This window comes from Carassius carassius, chromosome 6 (genome assembly GCF_963082965.1).
Source record: "Carassius carassius chromosome 6, fCarCar2.1, whole genome shotgun sequence".
NCBI lineage: Eukaryota > Metazoa > Chordata > Actinopteri > Cypriniformes > Cyprinidae > Carassius > Carassius carassius.
The window spans coordinates 2,783,696-2,804,690 of record NC_081760.1 but is presented as its reverse complement, the minus strand read 5'-3'; the positions used below and the strand labels follow the sequence as shown (position 1 = coordinate 2,804,690).

General features: G+C 40.2%; 2 protein-coding genes across 3 annotated transcripts in view; one reads left to right on the top strand and one right to left on the bottom strand.

The window, feature by feature from the left end:
• Positions 1-1,942: 1,942 nt before the first annotated feature.
• Positions 1,943-5,918, bottom strand: LOC132141804 (N6-adenosine-methyltransferase non-catalytic subunit). Of its 2 annotated transcripts, none has more exons than XM_059551468.1 (11): positions 5,726-5,918; positions 5,534-5,622; positions 5,250-5,337; positions 5,042-5,149; positions 4,494-4,581; positions 4,308-4,398; positions 3,787-3,928; positions 3,604-3,696; positions 3,408-3,524; positions 3,099-3,309; positions 1,943-2,432 (listed from the first exon to the last, which is right to left on the bottom strand). In XM_059551468.1, the coding sequence occupies exons 1-11, from the start codon at positions 5,789-5,791 to the stop codon at positions 2,128-2,130; spliced, it is 1,398 nt and encodes a 465-aa protein (XP_059407451.1). In that variant the 5' UTR covers positions 5,792-5,918; the 3' UTR covers positions 1,943-2,127. The 2 variants fall into 2 exon arrangements, with proteins under 2 accessions (XP_059407451.1, XP_059407452.1); XM_059551469.1 differs by having other exon boundaries at positions 5,042-5,137.
• A 908-nt stretch (positions 5,919-6,826) lies between these two features.
• LOC132142215 (neurotrypsin-like) overlaps positions 6,827-20,995 on the top strand; it is a 36,888-nt gene continuing 22,719 nt past the window's right edge. Inside the window, exons 1-5 of the mRNA XM_059551899.1 lie at positions 6,827-7,503; positions 10,350-10,488; positions 11,027-11,205; positions 11,303-11,453; positions 15,534-15,712. Of these exons, the coding sequence (XP_059407882.1) occupies positions 7,191-7,503; positions 10,350-10,488; positions 11,027-11,205; positions 11,303-11,453; positions 15,534-15,712 (961 nt within the window). The 5' untranslated portion in view covers positions 6,827-7,190. The remainder of the gene's footprint in view (positions 7,504-10,349; positions 10,489-11,026; positions 11,206-11,302; positions 11,454-15,533; positions 15,713-20,995) is intronic.

The window sequence follows — 20,995 nt, the reverse complement described above, 5'->3', positions numbered from 1 at the left end:
CGTCAGTCAGCGACAATATAAAAGCCAATTATTTGACTTGTAAACATATTTTCTCACTTAGTATAATGTAGAGTTTTTTTTTTTCAGTAAAGTTCGAAACTGATAAAAAGTGACAGTAAAGACTAAGTAAATTTACTCATGTAAAGACTTTTAAGTTAAATACATCAAAGAATACTGCATTTTGTTGTTGTTGATATTCAGAAATGTTTCTTGAGCACCAAATCAGCATATCAGAATGATTTCAGGAATACATTACATTTTAAAATGTATTCAAACAGAAAACATTTATTTTAAATTGAAATAATAATTTACAATATTACTGTTTTATAGCCATTTTGATTAAATCAATGCAGCCTTAAGATTAAGAGATCTCTTAATGTTAATGGCCTTACTGACCCCAAACATTTGAACAGTATTAGTAGTCAACATTTGAAGTGGATCAAATTATTCAAAATGAAATTTAAATACATACCTCTCATAATTTAAGCGCAGTCAACTCGGCAACAGGTATGAATATGAGAACAGAATGTGAGAATTAGGAGCTCTGTCTCTCTCTCTCGTCTCACAGTGAGATTCAGGTTTACAGTCTCTCTCTCTCTAGCTGAGATCTTGTGTCACTTCAACAACCACACCTGTTCTTGTCAACAGAGTGTGAATCTTCTCTCTACAGATGTGTAGTCACCCAGCTATCAGCAGCTCATCATCACTCTCTTTCATACACACACACACACCGAGTCAAACGTGTACACTCACAGGACTGAGAAAAGGAGAAGTGTTTAAGATAGCATAGTGTCATATATGTTCATTTGGAAGTGTGTTTGTTGTATTTCTTACCCACGTCACTGGAGTCTTAGTTAAAGAACAGGCTGCTGGCTTTAAGGGTAAACAGACTCCAGAGTAACGATTCATTTTTTGCTCATTTGAAACCCTCTCATGCCTGACGCACATCGCCTCCAATGAGACACAATTACATAGCATTTTCTTCCAAGTAACATTTTATAAAATACTTTTAGTGTTAGTTAATAATAATGTCTCTGATGCTCTGTCATTGTAAAGATTTCTTCTGATCGAGGACCTGTCTCTCTCAGTTCTGATTGGTGTGTGAATGCAAGGTGCATGAAATAAACACATTATAATAAATTGAGATGAGTGTGCCTTATTTCACATTGCAAAATTTTCAAATCATGCCAGAAATCACCACTAATGCTTAGATAACTGGTTATTTCATGCTTATCGCATGACTGGTTATTGATCAATACAAAGAATAAATAGATGCAAAGTGGTCTAAAGTTAGAACTATCCTTTATGGACTCAGAATATATTATTTTTCTAATGATGCAGCTCCTAACAACAAACCAACCACAAAACATGAAAACATCAATTAGGTCGGCTTTATTTACCGCAAACCACTAATTCTACATGTCACTGCTGACAGAATCAATAAGCTCCATTGACACTGATCATAAAACTCCACAGGACACACAGGAAGTGTGCACACGGAAGGAGCAGATGTTCAAGTGAGAGATAAAAAAACAACAACAAAAAAAACAGGTTCTATTATTGTGCAAATGTAAAAACAAACAACACTAATAATAGCGGTGCGCGATAAATATCGGCCGATGATTAATGTGCATCTCGTCAGTAAAGCCGGTTATCTAATCAGCGGTAAATTCCATCAGGTGCGTGATTTCACATAGAGCAGCTGTCACTTCACGGTAACTGCGCAAATCCACGTTCATTATCATCGTTTATTTGCGCAGCTAGTCAGTTAACAACGGCTCTGTGTAGTAACAGCTGCTCTATGTGAAATCACGCACCTGATGGAATTTACCGCTGATTAGAGAACCGGCTTTACTGACGAGATGCACATTAATCATCGGCCGATATTTATCGCGCACCCCTAACTAATAATACAAAAAATAAAAAATAAATCCGCTCAAAGTTTTGTAAAATGAAAACAGGGTTTAATTGAGGTCGAATAATATTCGTACAAATATCACGCTCTTAGTTAACACGCTAACAAAATTTTACCCACTGAAAGCAACAACACCTTTTTTCATTTCAGGTACAAAAAAATATCATCCCATTTTCTGTTTACCAGTCTCAAAGCTGGTGTGTTGTGCACTTTCATCGGGGAGGAAATCCACGGTGTGGGCCTCCACGGCCTCTGAATCCACCTCGATCTCCACGAAAGTTTGGCCGATTTCTCTCCCGACCCCGATCTCCTCTTCCCACAGCGGAACCGCCCCTTCCTCCACGCTGTGAACCCCCACCTCGCTCTGCCATGGATTTAGGAGGCGGGGATTTGGGACGGAGTCTCTCGATTTCTTCAGTGCAACCAGATAAGTAAGCGTTGGGCTCACTGAAGTGGGCGGCATACGCTTCCACATTAAAGTTGCTATTGGTCAGCGTGGGGCCCACAGTCAGCCAACCTGAAATCATGCACAACATTAAATCAGAGCTAGATCAGTACACTAGCAATTGGGGTCAGTTAGGAAATTAATACTTTAACTCAGCACAGAGAAATTGATCAAATGTAACAGTGAAGACATTTATAAATTTACAAAAAGATTTATTCAAATAAATGCTGTTCTTTTAAACTTTCTGTTTATTAAGGAATCTGAAAAACCAAATGTGATAAAGGAAATGTTCCTTGAGCGGCAAATCAGCATCTTAGAATGATTTCTGAAGGATCATGTGACACTTAAGACTGGAGTATTGATGCCGAATATTCAGCTTTGCCTCAAAGGAATTAATTAGAATTTAAAATATAAACAGTTATTTTGAACTAATGATATTTCTCAAAATTAGTGTTTTAATGTATCTTAATCAAATAAATGCAGCATTGGTGAGAATTATAGACATAAAAAAATAATCAAAAACATTAAAAAATCTTACAAGCCTCAATTGTTTTTTGTTTGTTTTTTCAACAGTAGTGTATAATATAATATAATACAAAGAACTGCCTTTCGTGTCATACTGTATTATCACTTTTAAAGTTTGTTCCACAGAATATATCATACAGGAACTATATGAAGGCGGGTAAATAATGATTTATGATAAACTATTTCTTTTAGTAGAAGTAGGGCATATCTAACCTGGCCTGATGGTACTGTCTCTGCCAAACAGGTGCAGCCGTCGACGGCCCAAGCAGAAGTGTTCAATGATGTGGAAAATCTCGACTGGCTTCTCAATATTGCCCATCTCTGGCTCCTCTGTAATGATCAGATCTATATCCACATTGGCATGAATGAAATCGCCATCTGTGCTGCGTCTAACTGTGCCTTTGATACCCATCAGACAGTGCTCCTGAATGCACACACAAAAAAATTGTTTTTAATTAGTAGCAACTTATTGTTATGGTTTGCACATTGCACTAACCAATCAGGACAGACAGTGTCTTCTACCTTAGTTCTCTGGAAGACTGCCTTAGGGTCGAGCGTTTTGGTCTTGCCAGGATTATTTTTGTTGGTCTTGATCCAACAAATGTCTTCACATCGCCTGAAGCCCCATTTCCTCAGACACTGAGAGAGAAGCGAGAAAGATGTTCAAATTTGTAACACTCTCACAGACAATGACTGTATTTGTTTGTAAGATATGTACCATTCGGCCAAGATCGAGGCCTTCCCCTGAACCACACCACAGGAACACAAAAGAGCGAATAGATGAGATTTCCTCTATGTTGAGCTTCATGATCTATACCAAAAATAATTATAATTGTAAAATAAGTATATATAACTAAAAACCATTTCCATATGTTTTCCAATGCACATTTCTTTAACTCACATCATCCCAGGTCCAGAAGCGCTCGTTGGCTATGATGCCTGACTCTCTGTAATACTCCTCCAATGGAGGCTCTATCAGAAGCACGTCAAATTTACACTTCAAATCTCTCAGATCAAACGTGTCCGGATCTGCCTGCAGATACCTGACATACAAAATACATTTATATATTCAGAAATACATGCAAATGAGACATATAACAGACCTTCGATGCTATATAGAATTTAACTTGGATGAAAATGAAGATTGCGGGATAGACTTGCAGACTTGACAGCACTGTATAAAAGTCCTATATCATGTTATTTTTACAACTTCCAAAACTTTTATTGAGCTTTTGTCTACTGAACACTTTGTTTATCAGCTGAACAATTGGTTCGTTGTAAAAGAACAGTAACATCTACTGAAAGCATGTACCTCCATCCCTCACAAACTTGATTAAATATGCCGATACCTTGACTAAGGTCTATTAGACAGGTCTCAAGCATCGGTTTTATTTGGCATTGTCTGAAAGCAGGTTTTCTTACATCGGTGGGGTGTTGGTGGCAGCGATGAGCTCATCTTTGAGTCGGATGAGCTCTCTTTGTTTTGGGTACTCCTCAAATCTGTCAGCCAAACCTGAAGCACAACAGAGAACACAACTGACACAGTCTAACATCTGGATACGAGAGAGGAAGAAAAACACAAAAACAATGATCCATAGGACCATTTACCTCCATCTCGGATAAAGTTCTGAGGTCTATGACCTGTGTCCACAAAGTGTTGGCAGTAATCGTTGTGAGGATTTAAACTCTGAGTGCCCTGTGAAACAAAAAGTGTTACTATCATGAGCTTTTTAAAAAACAAAAATAACACTTTTGAATAATGTTCCATTAGTTAATGTTTATTGTTTGTAATGAACAAACAATAAACAACACATTACTGTATTTATTAATCTTTGTTAATGAAAATACAGTTATTCATTGTTAGGCAATGCTAATTCACAGTGCATTAACTAATGTTAACAAGCACAACTTCTGATTTGAATAAAGAAAATTAGAATTAGAATTAGAAAATGTTGAAATTAACATCAACTAAGATTCATAAATGCTGTAAAGGATTGTTCTTGCTTAGATCATGTTAACTAAAGGAGTTAACTAACATTAACTAATGGACCATTATTCTAAAGAGTCACCATGGCTTGTAAAAAACTTCATAGTTGTTATTCTAAAAAGCATCACCAACATACTGCACGATCATTTTGGATTGTGTTTAAATCTACCTTAAGGAAGGTGCTGGAGTCTTTGTACACCTCCTCATACGGTCCGCTCTCCTCCTGCTGCTGCTGCTGCTGCTGCTGCTGTTGCTGCTGCTGGAGCTCAACATCTTCCTGGAACATCACACAGCAGATCCAGGATCAGTTATCTACAGCCTTGCCCTGATCTCATCTAAACAGCACTCAGGTTTACAGCTGATCAGTACTCACTCACCTTCTGCTCCTCCACATCCAACTCCGGGTCTTCACCTTCAGTCAGACACTTTCTTTTAGCAACAGGAAGTGACGTGTCAAACGAAGCCCTGCAGTAAACACAAGAATACATACCAGAGGTATATAACCCCCATCATTACTAGCACTGTTCTGATTTGAGAAGTTTAAAGTAACCTTTGCTTACTGCAACAGTGCCCTACTTTGATCAATTCGGGGGACGACTTAATTCTGTCTTTATACTCTTACTTCCATATCACGTTTTCAAACATGTGTCTATAACGTTACCTGCACGTCTCTCTGGTCTCTTCGATCTCTTTTTGTTCATCTTTACTATTGAGAACAGCACCGATGCTGTCGGGACTCTCTGCGCCGAGCTACGAGAAACAAACATTAACTTCATAAAGCACAATCGCAGTACTCAAACCTCGCGAACACATTTAAACTGGCATTATGCGGTGAAAAGTCGTGTTTCTTCACCTGTTGTGCAAGAAGCTGCCGTCTGAGCTTCTGTCTTTCACGTATTTCCTGCAGCCGGCTGTTCATGTCAACGGTATTTTCCAGGGAGATTAATTATGATACAATTATTTGGTGTAAACAATTGAGCGGTAAATTGTATTGAAAACCTCGACGTGAGGAGCCGTCGCGCGTATTTTACATCATCACGCTGCTAGACGCATACAATGACGTCAGTTATTACTGGGGAAATATTTCATCCACAATTTTCTTATATTTATAACTGACTTTTGTTTGTAAAATATAATGTTTATCCACATTTTCTAGCGTTTTTATTTTTATTTACTTTATTTTTCATTAAAATATTTCTTCCATTACAGTTTGTATTATGACATTTTTGGAAGTTTGTAAATGTTTTGAAAAAAGCCTAACTAGTAGGCTAAAGTGTTCACATTCAATTTCAAAGTGAAAGCAATTTCCGTGCCAGTTTGGTCACATTTATTTATCCATTGATTTTCACCTCCTATTTACCTCCTATTTTTTGCCATTAGATTTTGTTTATTTTACATACTATTTTGTATCTAAGAAATAATTTTCTTAAAAATCCTAAATTCACTTATCCTTAGTATTTTAAAGACGTTATTATTTGATTCTATTCAATTTCTTTTATTCTTATTCTGACAATTGTGTTCTATACTGTTTTCTATTTTAATATATTTATTCATTTATACAGCAAAGTTGAATTTTTAATAGCTATTATTCCATGCTTAGAAATCTTTCTATGCTGATTCAGTGTAACATTTTTGTCAAAACTGATACATTTTTCAGGATTCTCTGCTGATCAGAAAGTTAAAAAGAACAGCATTTATTTATTCTTTTTTTTTTATAATTAGCTTTTGTTACATTATACATTTCTTTACTGTCATCTTTGATCAGTTTGCATCCTTGGCGAATGCAAGTACTGAATTCTTTCAAAATCTTACTGAGCACACGCTTTTGAACAGATGTTTTATTACAAAATGACATACCTGTAGGCCTACACACAGACATATGCAGCAGTGACTCTTGGTTATATTTTACTTACACAAGAGGGCAGACATGACCTGGGCTCGGCTGCTGGTCAATACGCTTCTCCCTGAATGCATGAATGAACACAAGATTTCACACCGACAGTGATGACTGAAACTGAGATAACGTGTCAGTGGAAATCTTTTTACAATTTATTTGCACTATATCTACTATACGGGTTATTCTGCACCTTGACACTCGACATCATTATTGCTTTAGATCTTCTTTTGTGAAACTTGTAATGATGCATGAGTCGTTAAGCCCCGGGCTTCCCCGGTTTCTGTTTCACTGATCCGCTTCCGAGCTGCTCCGGCGGCAACAGACAAAAGACAAGATGAGACCACTCAAGGAGCATGTCTCCACATAGGCTGGAGAGGAACTGTTATTGTTGTTATGGTTATGCTGATAGTGGTTGATCGTGATGGATGTGAGTTGTCGGTTTCTCTTCATCATCTTCTTTCTGCTGCTCCTCGCGCGCAGTGACGGCTCTCCGTTCACCGACTGTATTCAGAGCAGAGGGAAAGCGGGCTTTTACGAGGGATCCATAGACTCAACCGAGTCAGGCGTGAAATGCATTAACTGGAGCAATGTGCCCGGTGTTATAGAGCGGTATTCGGGGAAAGGACTTGGGGATCATAGCTTCTGTCGAAACCCGGACGCGAGAATTCGGCCCTGGTGCTTCTTTACAAACAACCGGGGACGCATTGACTGGGGCTACTGCGACTGCAAGCAAGGTATGTACCAGACAGAATTATCTTATTTGTAAAAGCAGCCATTTATAATAACTTATAGCCTAATCTGCGCGACAAGTGTGTTTCATTTTCAAGAGTTACCTGCACGCGCCATTGGGTTCAAGATTTCTTAAGAGTGACCTTAGTATAATGTTTGTTTTCTGTTTATCGTCTGCTAAACCTATGATTCAGAATTAAATCAGTGCAAGGCACGCAAGCAAGCTAAGACATGTTCAAACTTCAATGTGTCCACGCATGGGAAAGGTATGCGCGTCTCAGGTAACGTGAATGAATTCAGTCATTCTTATGAATATGAATAAATATGACAACCGAAGCAGGATTTACTAAAATAATTAGACTGTAGCGCTCCCACGTTAATGTACCATGCACCGCCGAGTCGACGCGCAATAAACTTGAAGCGCAGATGGCGTGACCGCGCTACTCTGAAACGCCGATGGCGTGACTGCAGTCGTCTCAGGTAGCACCTACTCTGAGAACAAAGCGAGCGCTCTCATCCGGCGCACTGGGACGTTTTACTTTGAGACAACCATCTCCAGCAGCAGTCTGTGTAATTTAATGTCATTACTGTTGCAACAGTAGCTCTCTAGAAGTTATTAATTTTTGTGCACGAGCGAGTCTCCTGCAGGTCTCGAGCTGCCCAGCTGGAGCGTGCGCGCGAGAGAGAGTCAGTGCGCTGTTACGGTTTATCTGGACAGTCAGACAGTATTTTATTATTATACCTTTATTTAACCAGGAGGTCCCATTGAGATTCAGAATCTCTTTTACAAGAGAGACCTGGCCAAGGTAGCAGCCAAAGCACACAAAATGCATACATAAACACCAAATTACATTTTCACGTACAAAGAAGAAGTACAAAATGTTAAAAATAAAAATATAAAAACACAATGAGACTCTCAAGAAAAACAAGAACATGTCTCCATCACAACACTCTTTACAGTAGTTTTAAATTCATTTATGGACATAAGGGTTTCTAACTTTAGCTCTTTTTGTAGATTATTCCACCCCCAAGGTGCTAAATAAGAAAAAGCAGTTTTTCCCAATTCGGTTTTAACTCGTGGCACCTTAAAAAGCAACCACTTTGAGGAGCGTAGCTGATAGGTACCAGAGCAAACAGAGAGGAGGTTACAGAGGTACAGTGGAAATTTGCCAAGTATAGCTTTATAAATAAAGATATACCAGTGCTGTTGTCTACGAATTTTAAGTGATGTCCAACCAACTAAATCATAAAGAATGCAGTGATGGGTAAGGGACTTTGTATTTGTTATAAATCGAAGTGATGCATGGTAAACTGAATCAACATGACGCAGGATGGAAAATGCAGCATGCATGTACAATATATCTCCATAATCAATTACAGGCAGAAAAGTAGCTTCCACAAGTTTCTTCTTAGCACTAAAAGTAAAGCAAGATTTATTTCTGTAATAGAAGCCGAGCTTAACTTTAAGTTTCTTAACTAAAGCAGTAATATGTTCATTGAAGGAAAGCTTAATTAGTATTTGCAAAAGTATGACTTTTGTGACGACACGAGAGAATAACTAGCTTTGAAGACATAATATAATTTACTGTATACAAGAGACTTGGAGGAATGTGTCACTTTTTACTCCAATGAATTATTTCGATTTAAAAATTCAATTTCTGTATTTAAGTATAGGCTATAAAAATGTTAATAAATAAATAAAATAAATAAATGTTTAATTGAGTTCCTCCATAAACTTACCATATTAACTATTTTTGAATTTTTTTTCTTTCCAATATTATTATTAGCCTAGTTTCAAAGCACTTTGAATGTTAACATTTGCTCAATGTCTTAATGCATATTAAATGGGAACCGATTGAGTCTATTTAAATATTTTGGTATTTTATTAGTTGATATTTCCAGCACATCAGCCGCGTATCATTTTCCAAACATTCTGTGAATGTTTTGAAGCGCTGAAATGTTTGAAGAACATGTGCTGCCATCGTGTGTGTGTGTGTGTGTGTAGCCTACTGTGTGTGATTTATTACAGCTCTGAATGCAGCAGCTGGGCTGCACATACTGTAAACACTTAATGCATGAAAAGGGCTTTCACACACAGACGTCTGTTCCAGTAGCAAGTGGATATATATTCATACTGTTGTGACCAAATTTTGAAAAACAATCAAAAAAATTCTAATGCAAGTTTACATTGATATATTTCATGTATTTAATTTTAGGTGTTGGGTAACTCTAATACATCTTACATGGTGCATGCTATAAATGATATAAAAATTAATTACTTGAATTACTAGTAATTTACTTTAAATTGGTTGTTATTATCTCTGAATTATAAAGTTTATTCACATCCAAAACTTGCCAGAGTATATACAAAAACTAAAAATAGCTCTTTGAGGCACAACTGCAAATGAATATACTTTAAATCTGGGAATATTCCATTTAGAATGGTTAGAATGTATTTAAAAAAAGAAAAGTTTTTCTCATCTGCATTAACTGGCTTTATAATAGACCTGATTGTACTGCTGTACTCAATAGCTCACATTGTTTTCATGACACACATTATAGCTGCAATAATTTGTAGTATCACATGCACAAACACACACACATTTATTATAGAAACGACTAGAACTCATGTAGAGGTGAAAGCATTCCTCTGTCGTCACATAAAGCAAGTCTTGGATTAATGTTTTCTTGCTGTGTAACTATGGGAACATTTGTAATGCACCTATTTATCAAAATTACAGAGACCAGTGGAACCAAATGTTTGCAGAACATTCACTTTCATCACCTGCCTGAGCAGTGAAGGTCAACAGCACTCTCATGTTTAACCCTTTGACTTTGTGTGCGTTTACAGGTTCTTTGCGACTGCAGGGAGGCAGATCCAAGTTGGAAGGTACAGTAGAAGTGTATCTGAATGGTGTGTGGGGAACCATCTGCAGTAACGGCTGGGATGAGCGAGATGCCGCTGTGGTGTGTCGACAGCTGGGACAGGGGTAATACACATACACACACAGACATATAATGTGGATAACATACTGTCATATCACTTGTACTATATTTGCAGTATGTATCTTTGCACACTATTAAATAGTATATAAATAGCATTAAACCTACTAAGACTCTTAATGTTGTTCATTATTGTTTCAAAAGTTTTTTTTAAAGAGCGAATTTTATATTGTTAGTACGGATTTTTATGTCAAATAAATGCTGTTCTTTTGAACTTTCTATTCATCAGAGAATCCTGAAAAAATGTTTTCCAAAAAAAATATTTAATAAAACAAAAATATTGAAATGAAGTGCTTTCAACATATAACAATAGTCATATATAATATTCACCAATAATCAGAACTGTTTCATGAGCAGCATACCGTCATATTAGGATCTTAGCCCCTCTGAGTTCAAAACATGTTCGCTACCATTTACAGAACAGCTAAAACACTGTAAAAAATAAATATAATGATAGCTGGGAAAAGACTCAAGTAAAGAAATCAAATGAATCAAAAATGACACTATTGTCCCTTTCTGTCTCAGCTATAGAGCGCGTGCACGTGTGAGTCCTCTGTCCCGTCTGGTGGTGTCTGTAGTTCACTGGCAGTCGGTGGGCTGTGAGGGACAGGAAGAGGACCTTCTGCAGTGCAGTCGCACCGTCTGGAACAGAGGAGAGTGTGTTAACCATCAGGCGGCTGCTGTCTCCTGCACGCCAGTGGAGGGTATGTACACGCTCACACAATCTGTACATAAACACGCATATAATCACAAATAAATACTCTCAAGAAAATAACTTGAAGTATGTGTGTGTGTGTTTAGCTTCAGTGTTCGTCCCAGTTCGTCTCTCTGGTGGGCCGTCAGTGTATGAGGGCAGAGTAGAGGTGTATCATGCAGGACAGTGGGGCACAGTGTGTGATGACCAGTGGGACGATAATGATGCTGAGGTGGTCTGCAGGCAGCTGGGGTTGGGGTAAAACACCCACACCCACACCCACACACACACACACACACACACACATGTTTGTTTTTGTGAAAAGTGTGTCCATCCCATAGGCGTAATGGTTTTTATACTGTACAAACTGTATATTCTATGGACCTTCACCAACCCTACACCTAACCCTAACCCTCACAGGAAACTTTACTTTCTAAAAAAAACTCATTCTGTATGATATATAAGCGTTTTGAAAAATGGGGACATGGGTTATGTCCTCATAAGTCACCCTCTCCTTGTAATACCTGTGTCATACCCATATCATTATACAGAATTGTGATATGTCACAAAAACAAGAGCACACACACACACACACACACACACACACACACACACACACACACACACACACACACACACACACACACACATTTATTAGTTGATATTTCCAGCACATCAGCCGCGTATCATTCTGTGTGTGTGTGTGTATCACACACACACACACACACACAGATCCTATTCACTTGTCTTATAGGTAATGAAATCATATCCATGCAGATTGAATCTATATGTACACATATATGAAGAAAATAAAAACACACTCTTATCATGGCACTGGAATCATAAGACACATCAGACAACACAACGTTCATGTATGTGCTTTCTTGGCATTCAATACATAGTTAATGTCACTCGTGAGAATGTATGAATTCAGACATAACTGTAGACACTAGTGTGCTATGTGTATGCTATTGCATGCAAAAACACTTGAAATCTGATCTTACTTTTGGAATGCAATGCATTGAATCACATTTCAAACCACATATTCATGCGGTTTAGATACAAAAAAAATAACATGATATGCTGATTAACTGATAAAATAAATATAAACAAATATTAATATATTTTTATTATTAATTATTTGTTTTGAATAGTTAATCATTCTGAATTAATTAATTATAATTAATTAATTAACAGCTCTAAAAACAGATACTAAGTCCAACTGTATCCATTTTGGTTTTCAAATTCAATTCAGTCGTTTTAGAAGTAATGAAATCAGATAAATTCAGATAGGAAATATCTCTGTAAATAGTGTAGTAAATAAAGCTGTCAAATTGATTTATCGCAATTAATCGCATTCAAAATAAAAGTTTACTCATATTTATATATGATTTATACTATATAAATATATTACATATATTTTTTAAGTATATACATGCATGTGTATATATATATATATATATATATATATATATAAACACAATAAACACATTACACACATATATTATTTAAAATTTTATTTTGGATGCGATTATTAACTATTATTAGTTTTTAGCGCTCTAGTAGAAAATATCTGCTAAATCGATATTGGTTTCCATAATAATAATAGAAAAAGATATAAAAAGAAAGAAAATACAATTTGTATTTAAAAATTTTATTTAATTTATATGCATTATTATTCATTATATTTTTGATTTTGATTATTACAAATTAATTATTAATTAATTACTGAATTAACATCTCAAAAAATAATAATAAATAAATAAATAAACAAATTTGAGCTATATATAAATCTGCCTGTCTGAACATAGCCATACAGGCTTGACCAGTTTTTTGGGAACAAATTGTCAATTCAGAGGATCACAAGGGCATTGTTTACAACTGAGATGTGTGAAAATAGAAGGAGAATAGAGACGAGGTAGTAGTGTTAGCCAGAGAGTGGCAAAGAGAGGAGTAAAGTGTCTTCTTTGCATAAAAATGTGAAATATTTTCTTGCGACGCAAAGCTGAAGTGTTCTCGGTAAGAAAGTGAGAGACAGACAGAAAATGGAGATAATGAGAGGATGAGAGCCAGAGGAACACAGAACGAGAGGGCAAAGAGGCGTGAAGGGTGATTTAGAGAGACGAAAGGAATTACAGAAGAATGGAAAGATCAAGATGTGAATCAGGTTGATTATACCGGTGGTGACGGGCGTAACAAATGGTGCCCAAAAGTAAGCTCTGCAGGTGTGTGAGTTTGCATAATAATCACTCATGTGAAGGGCTTTCTATTGAGTGGAAAAACTCCAGTTGAATAAAACGTGTAGGTTCGAGCACACGTTTTTTGCCTCTCAACTTTCACTGATTATTGACTGCTGAACTTTGTGCTTGATTGCCTATTAATCACAGAAAGAATTAAAAATATATATAATCTCATAGCACACTCTTAATGCAGCTCTCTAGCATACTTGAAACAATTTGATTTCGGAGTGTTACACCTACAGGCTGTTTTTCTCTTTCATTTCCTTCTGTGTAATGCAGTGACCCATTTTGCCTGCAAATCAACGTGAAGGTCGTTAAATTAAAAAGATGTATATACTAGCATAAACAATTGTAATAGACTGAATCAAGGAGTGATTTTATCCTTCAGGGCTGAAACGTATATTAATGCACAATTTCTGTAAGAATTTTTTTTTTTGGTACATTAAACAATTCTGTTCTGCTCTCACTGTCCTAAATTATAAGCCATTTACTGCAAGTGTAAGAGAACAACAAGAAACACCCAATTACACAATCACCATGTTTTGTGACATGGATAGTAACTTTGTGTTTGCTTAGTATAAATTTGGATTATATTATAGGAACAGGCTCTTTAAAAAAAAAAAAATTAATATACTTTAAAACAATATACTTAAGAGCACACTGAATGCAATGTTTTTGGGAACTTAACTGCATGTTAATTGCAATTAAATGAAAATGTATTATAATTATAAATATTTTATAATAAATGCAGTTAGACGAACTTTAGAGTACTTTTTTGACCCACCTTTGTAGGACTTAAGCACATCTTGAGAGAATTTTCTACTTCTCTAAATGTAAGTGTTATAAAAAATATATATTTTTTAAATGTACACTACAATTAAAAAAATTATCAAGTATTTTACATGTGCTTTAAAAAATGAGTTCACATCCAAATAAATCTACTTCTTCAAAGCATGACAAAAGCATATTATATCAAAATTTGACATTATTAGAAAGTGGACTTCTAAAGATCCACTGAAGTCCTGTGAAACACCCAGTGTTATTCTATGAGTTGACGTAATTTTAACTGAAACAGGAAGACAGGGTGGGACATATCGAGCAGCCCCGCCCCCTATTTTAAACCGCCAATAGCATTTTGTTTATATCACAGCTTTGGCCAGAGCCACTGAGCTCGGTAAAGCTGCATTTGACAGCTTATGTCAGCCACATTCTAACAGATTAGCCCTTAATATACAATATTTAGCTGCTACTAAAGCAAAACAGTGATTATAATGATGCTGAGGATGTATAGTTTGAAAAGTGTGTCATTTATGATGGTGCATGGCATCGGTGTAATCTCTTCTTCTCGTTAGTGGTGTTTGCCACAGTTTCAGCATATATTTATAGTGGAGGGGGTGGGACGCTTTGGATTCTAGAGAGCATTTGATTGGACAGAAAATCTGGTGAGAAGCTGAAGTTCAGGGTGATGCCATCAAAATCGTTGATCCGTATTTGCTGAAGTGTGAGACTTTAAGTTTTGAATGCTTACATCTTCTAAATGCAAATTTTGTCATTGTTTTGATCTTATAGATAACCTTATGGCTAACATATTCATGATTTCATGGGGAATTTAAAAGGGTACTTACTGTAGGTGTGTTAAGAGTAAGTAATAATTTATCTGCAAGTATTTTTTATTTTTTTTGCAAATACATTTAAGATACTACAAGTGCATATTCAATATTCCTTATTGCACTTTTTCCACAAAGGAAGTTCTTCAGTATGAGAAGAAGCTCATCTGAATCATAATATACATAATAAACATACTGGACAATGTCAGTCTTCAGGAGGAACTTGATTCAACAGGAAGTTGGATCGTTAACAGCCACCTGCTGCGAGATGCACCCGCACACACACAAACAGCTCCCTATGGTTTTCTAATGACTATGTAAACGAATGACTCCAGATCAGCTGGAAAAATTGGCATGTTCAATGGCAGCAATAATTGTTTTCAACACAGCAGTTGTTTCACCACCTTTGAGTTGTATGGAATTTCAGTGATTTGAATTTGAATTAAAGTGTTGTTTTTTTTAAAATAATACTTTCTGATGGATGTGTTCAGGGGCATTGCTAAGGCTTGGGTGGGAGCATATTTCGGTGCAGGCTCAGGGCAAGTATTTTTGGATGAAGTGAGCTGCACAGGAAATGAGCTTTCCATAGAGCAGTGTCCAAAAACCGCCTGGGGGGAGCACAACTGTGACCACACAGAGGATGCTGGAGTGTCCTGTATCCCACTCACAGGTATACACATACACCTGAACAAACATGGACAACACATGTGTGAGACTACACTTCTATTACATTATGTGATGTTTAAATTTTAATTTAGAATAAATGCAATTACTTGAACTATAGAAGGTTTTTTTTTTAATGCACTTAAGTAGGACTTTTAAGTACATCATGTCACAGTTACATATGTTGTCTTTGAAATGCCAAATGTACTGATAAGCATTTATGGAAAAATCAAATATACTATATACTATATAATTTATATTGAATTTTGTATTCTATGTATTTAAATAAATTAGGAAAACATTTAATTGATCATTATTACATAGTACACTTTATAAGAGTGTACTTACATTTACATTTATTCATTTAGCAGACGCTTTTATCCAAAGCAACTTACAGATGAGGAAAGTGGAAGCAATCAAAAACAACAAAAAGAGCAATGATATATAAGTGCTATAACAAGTCTCAGTTAGGTTAACACAGTACACGTAGCATGGGATTTTAAATAATATACTTAAGTACTTAAGAGTGTTAAAAACATAGTCATGAAAACGTCTCAGGTTACGAATGTAACCATGGTTCCCTGAGAGGGAACGAGACACTGCGTCCTCTGAGGGGACACTATGGGGAACACCTCGTCGTGACCCGTGTCTGAAGCATACTTTGAAAAACGCCAACGTGTTGGCCGGCGACAGCCTCTGACGTCACTACCAGCGCGACTATAAATACGCGCCCGTAGGACCCGTCACTATCTTCTTCGTGAAGCTTGCGTCCGAAGCATGGCAGGGAGCTAGAGGACGCAGTGTCTCGTTCTCTCTCAGGGAACCATGGTTACATTCGTAACCTGAGATGTTCCCTTTCAAGGGAACTTCGAACTGCGTCCTCTGAGGGGACACTATGGGGAACAGTATACCCACGCCGCCATGCTGAGGGGAGTGCAGACCATAATCATGGCAAACACTAAGTACCAACTCTACCGCTTTCTCTTCACCGGGAGTCGCCCCTGGGACGGTCTGACGGCTGCCTTATGACATTATCCCTTACGGCCAAAGGCCTAAGCTACATACCCAACTTATCTTGTAGGGCCCTGGCCCGGGGTAGAGCTAAAGGCTTGGAATCACAGAGATTCCTTTAAAGGGATACGGCTAAGAGCCTGGCACTTTCCTCTACCAAGTCTTTGCCTGTCACACAGGGGCTACTGCTAGCTTTCGCAAAACCTGCCGAAAGGGCTGTCCCCACAGCACTCTAGTAGCGGCGCCCTGTTCTAGATAGGTGGAGTGGTGCCCAAGATGAACGGGGCTTAAACCAACTCAAGAAAGGGCACGAAGCAGCAGCGCGAAGCCCTTACCATCTAGGGATTTTAGAAAGAACGCAGCGACTAGCGTGCGAACTTACCACAATGTGGATTTCAGAAAGTGCGCAAAGACTCCCGTGCACACTTACCATAACATGGATTTACAAATACTGTTCTAAGGAGGGGTTCTCGTGGAACTCTGTCAGAGCAGCTCGTAGAAGAATGGCCCGGGAGCAGAGCAATTGGAGGCCTCAGCCCCTGCCTCAGCAGGATGCCTGCTCTCACAGAGCGTCTCAAACAGTATGTGGTACTGGAGCGCTCTGAAGAACCGGGAATCAGTCTCCCAAGAGAGGAAGACTCCGAGCTCCGAGCCGCATGCTCATAGGTGACCCTTTCAGAAAAGGGGAGCGCTGCTGAACTACCCGAGAATTGCCCACACAGCCCCCCCAAGTTGAGGGGGCTTGGGGTGTACAATAAGTACACACCGGTTGGATGAAGCCCAAGGAACACCGGGGCGAATCATCCCAAGAAAGGGAACGAAGCGGAGCTATTCCGTAGAAACGCATAGTATGTGGGAGCTAAATCTCCACGGAGGCCTGGTGAGGCCTACTACCTGGCAACCACAGTATGTGGGAGCTCATCTTCAGAGAGACCTGGTGAAGCCTACTATCTGAAAAAGCCACAATATGCTATTCCGTGGAAACGCATAGCCTGTGGGAGCTAAATCTCCAGGGAGGCCTGGTGAGGCCTACTACCTGGCAACCACAGTATGTGGGAGCTCGTCTTCAGAGAGACCTGGTGAAGCCTACTATCTGAAAAAGCCACAACATGCTATTCCGTGGAAACGCATAGTATGTGGGAGCTAAATCTCCAGGGAGGCCTGGTGAGGCCTACTACCTGGCGACCACCGAACGTGGGAGCTCACCTTCAGAGAGACCTGGTGAAGCCTACTATCTGAAAACCACAATATGCTATATGCTATATAGAGGAGACGCACAGTATGTGGGAGCTAAATCTCCAGGGAGGCCTGGTGAGGCCTACTACCTGGCGACCACCGAACGTGGGAGCTCACCTTCAGAGAGACCTGGTGAAGCCTACTATCTGAAAACCACAATATGCTATGGGGAGGAGATGCACAGTATGTGGGAGCTAAATCTCCAGGGAGGCCTGGTGAGGCCTACTACCTGGCAACCACAGTAAGTGGGAGCTCATCTTCAGAGAGACCTGATGAAGCCTACTATCTGAAAAAACCACAATATGCTACCCCGTGGAAACGCATAGTATGTGGGAGCTAAATCTCCAGGGAGGCCTGGTGAGGCCTACTACCTGGCAACCACAGAACGTGGGAGCTCACCTTCAGAGAGACCTGGTGAAGCCTACTATCTGAAAGGACCACAATATGCTATTTAGTGGAGACGCACAGTATGTGGGAGCCAAATCTCCAGGGAGGCCTGGTGAGGCCTACTACCTGGCTACCACCATATGTGGGAGCTCACCATCAGGGAGGCCTGATGAAGCCTACCACCTGATAACCACAATATGTGGGAGACCACCCAGCCCCTCATGTTGAGGGAAGCGATGCTTGAGGTGCATAACAAATACACACTGGTTGGATGAAGCTCAAGGAACACCGGGGGCGAATCATCCCAAGAAAGGGAACGAAGCGGAGCGCGTAACCCTTACCATACAGAATTTTAGAAAGTGTGCAGAGTCTTGCGTGCACACTTACCACTTTATGTGGATTTCAGAAAGTGCGCAGAGTCTTGCGTGCACACTTACCACTTTACGTGGATTTCAGACAGTGCGCAAAGCGTTAACGTGCACACTGACCACTATGTGGCTTTGAGAAAGTACACAGGCAAGCGTGTGTACAGAGAGGTTCCCAAGCATCGCAGAGGCGCTGGATCGCACGGGAGCGGTGAGCTCCAACCCTCTTTTCTAGGCGAGGGGAGCATCACCTGAGGCAGTAAATACAGAGCTTCTTGCCGTAACCACCACCTCCCCAGATGCGCCAAGCAGCCAGGCGGCCCCTCAGGGTGACCTGGCCGGACATCTATGGAATTCCCTGCAGTGCTTCGTCAATTCTTTGGCCACCTAGCTACTGTAAAGGAAACTCACAGAGATTGTTAGTAGACATATAACCACCAGCAGACCGTCCACCAAACCTCGATCAGGTGGAAAGCTGGTGGCTACAGGGGAATTAGGCAGGGGAGGACAAAAAACAGAGGTTAAAAACAGAGGTTAAAAACATCCGGAGCTACTAGGTCATCCTACCGCTCTGACCCGGGCGAGGACGCTGCCTCGTCCGAATCACGTCCCTCAGACCCTGCTTACCGCTCCGTGACCCGCGGTTCCTCTTGCCCCTGCCCTTAGACGGGGGAGGAGCGCGAGCCGCAACACTAGCCTTCTGCACCCCTCTACGACCCTCAGATCGAGATGGGCCAGGACCCCTGAGTTGCTCGGGCTCGGACCTGGACCTTCGTGGAATGAAGGATTTAAAGGCCGCTGAGCGCGCCCTTGCCTCCCTGAACTTCCCGACCACCATCTCGACGGAGGTACCAAAAAGCTCAGAAGGTGAGACCGGAGCATCGAGAAGAAACCCCCTTTCTTCCTTCCCGATGTCAGCCAGGTTCACCCACAGATGTCTCTCCGTCACGACCATGGCCGCCATAGACCTGCCCATGGCGGAGGCGGCCTGCTTGGTAGCTCGGAGAGAGAGGTCTGTGGTGCGGCGCAGCTCGGCTACCTGGTCAGGTGAAAGGCCCTCACCTGTATCCAGGTCCTTCATCAGGTCAGCCTGGTAGGCCTGGAGCACCGCCATCGTGTGCACTGAAGCCACAGCCTGACCAGCTGCCGCGTATGACCTGCCATTTAAGCGGGATGTATCTTGGAGGGGCTTAGATGGCAAAGCGGGAGATTTAAGAGAGGACGTTTGCCCCACAGAGAGATAGCAAGCCTCTCTTCTACAGGGGGCATCCTCTCATAGCCGTTCTCATGCAAGCCCTCGATATTAGCATAGCTTGTATGCTGAAACCGGTGGATGCGAGAGGAAAACGGCCTCTTCCATTCCTTTTTGACTTCTGCATGTAAGTCAGGCAAGAATGGAAGGCTCACCTGGGCTGGAGGGCTATGGTCAGACAAGTACCTTACTGGCACGCTTCCATGGCAAATCTAATTTTGCCGTGGCGCGATCCATAACCTCTAACAGCTCCTCATACGCGGGACAGGAGGATTGAGAAGGCTCAGCCTCAGCTTCTTCACCACTCTCAGACATCTCCTGCTCTTCCTGGGTAGAACCCAGCAGAGCACTAACTTCAGTGTCAGAATGGGTTAATGATATCACATCTGCCTCCCGAAGTTCGCTCTCGTTCGCCGCCGGAGAGTGTGAAAGGGAAGGTTCCTCTGTACACTCCTCAGCAAGATCCATTTGTGATCCCCACGAGCTCATTCTCCTCCTTGCCTCGGACCTGAGCCGCGGGATCCAGATGGCTGTCCCTCTTTCCTCGAAAAGAGAGACAAACGAGAGTGGAGCTTTCTCAGAGAGAAACGCTCGCAGTGCACGCAGACCGCCCCCTCAAGGACATTGCGCGCGTGCTCTTCGCCCAAACAAGAGACGCAAAGAGTGTGTGTGTCATCGGGTGTCAGATAACGCTGACACGGATGCACACACTGTCTAAACGCCTTGCTAGTGGAAGCCATGATGAAAACAGTAATAGATCGCTCTTACCGTTTTGGTCGTTTCTCAGATGCACGCTTCAAACAAAACAGTCAACTGAAGACGAAGAAGGTAGTGACGGGTCCTACGGGCGCGTATTTATATTCGCGCTGGTAGTGACGTCAGAGGCTGTCGCCGGCCAACACGTTGGCGTTTTTCAAAGTATGCTTCAGACACGGGTCACGACGAGGTGTTCCCCATAGTGTCCCCTCAGAGGACGCAGTTCGAAGTTCCCTTGAAAGGGAACATACCGATTTAAGGCCTTATATTTACATAATATTTA

What these genes read in the sequence shown, in the direction of transcription:
- LOC132141804 (XM_059551468.1), bottom strand. Translation starts at nt 5,791, where the DNA reads ATGAACAGCCGGCTGCAGGAAATACGTGAAAGACAGAAGCTCAGACGG. An exon ending in ACTCCAGCACCTTCCTTAAG is followed by an intron (nt 4,582 to 5,041) that starts GTAGATTTAAAC and finishes TTTGTTTCACAG; the next exon opens with GGCACTCAGAGTTTAAATCC. An exon ending in GAACTTTATCCGAGATGGAG is followed by an intron (nt 4,399 to 4,493) that starts GTAAATGGTCCT and finishes GTTGTGCTTCAG; the next exon opens with GTTTGGCTGACAGATTTGAG.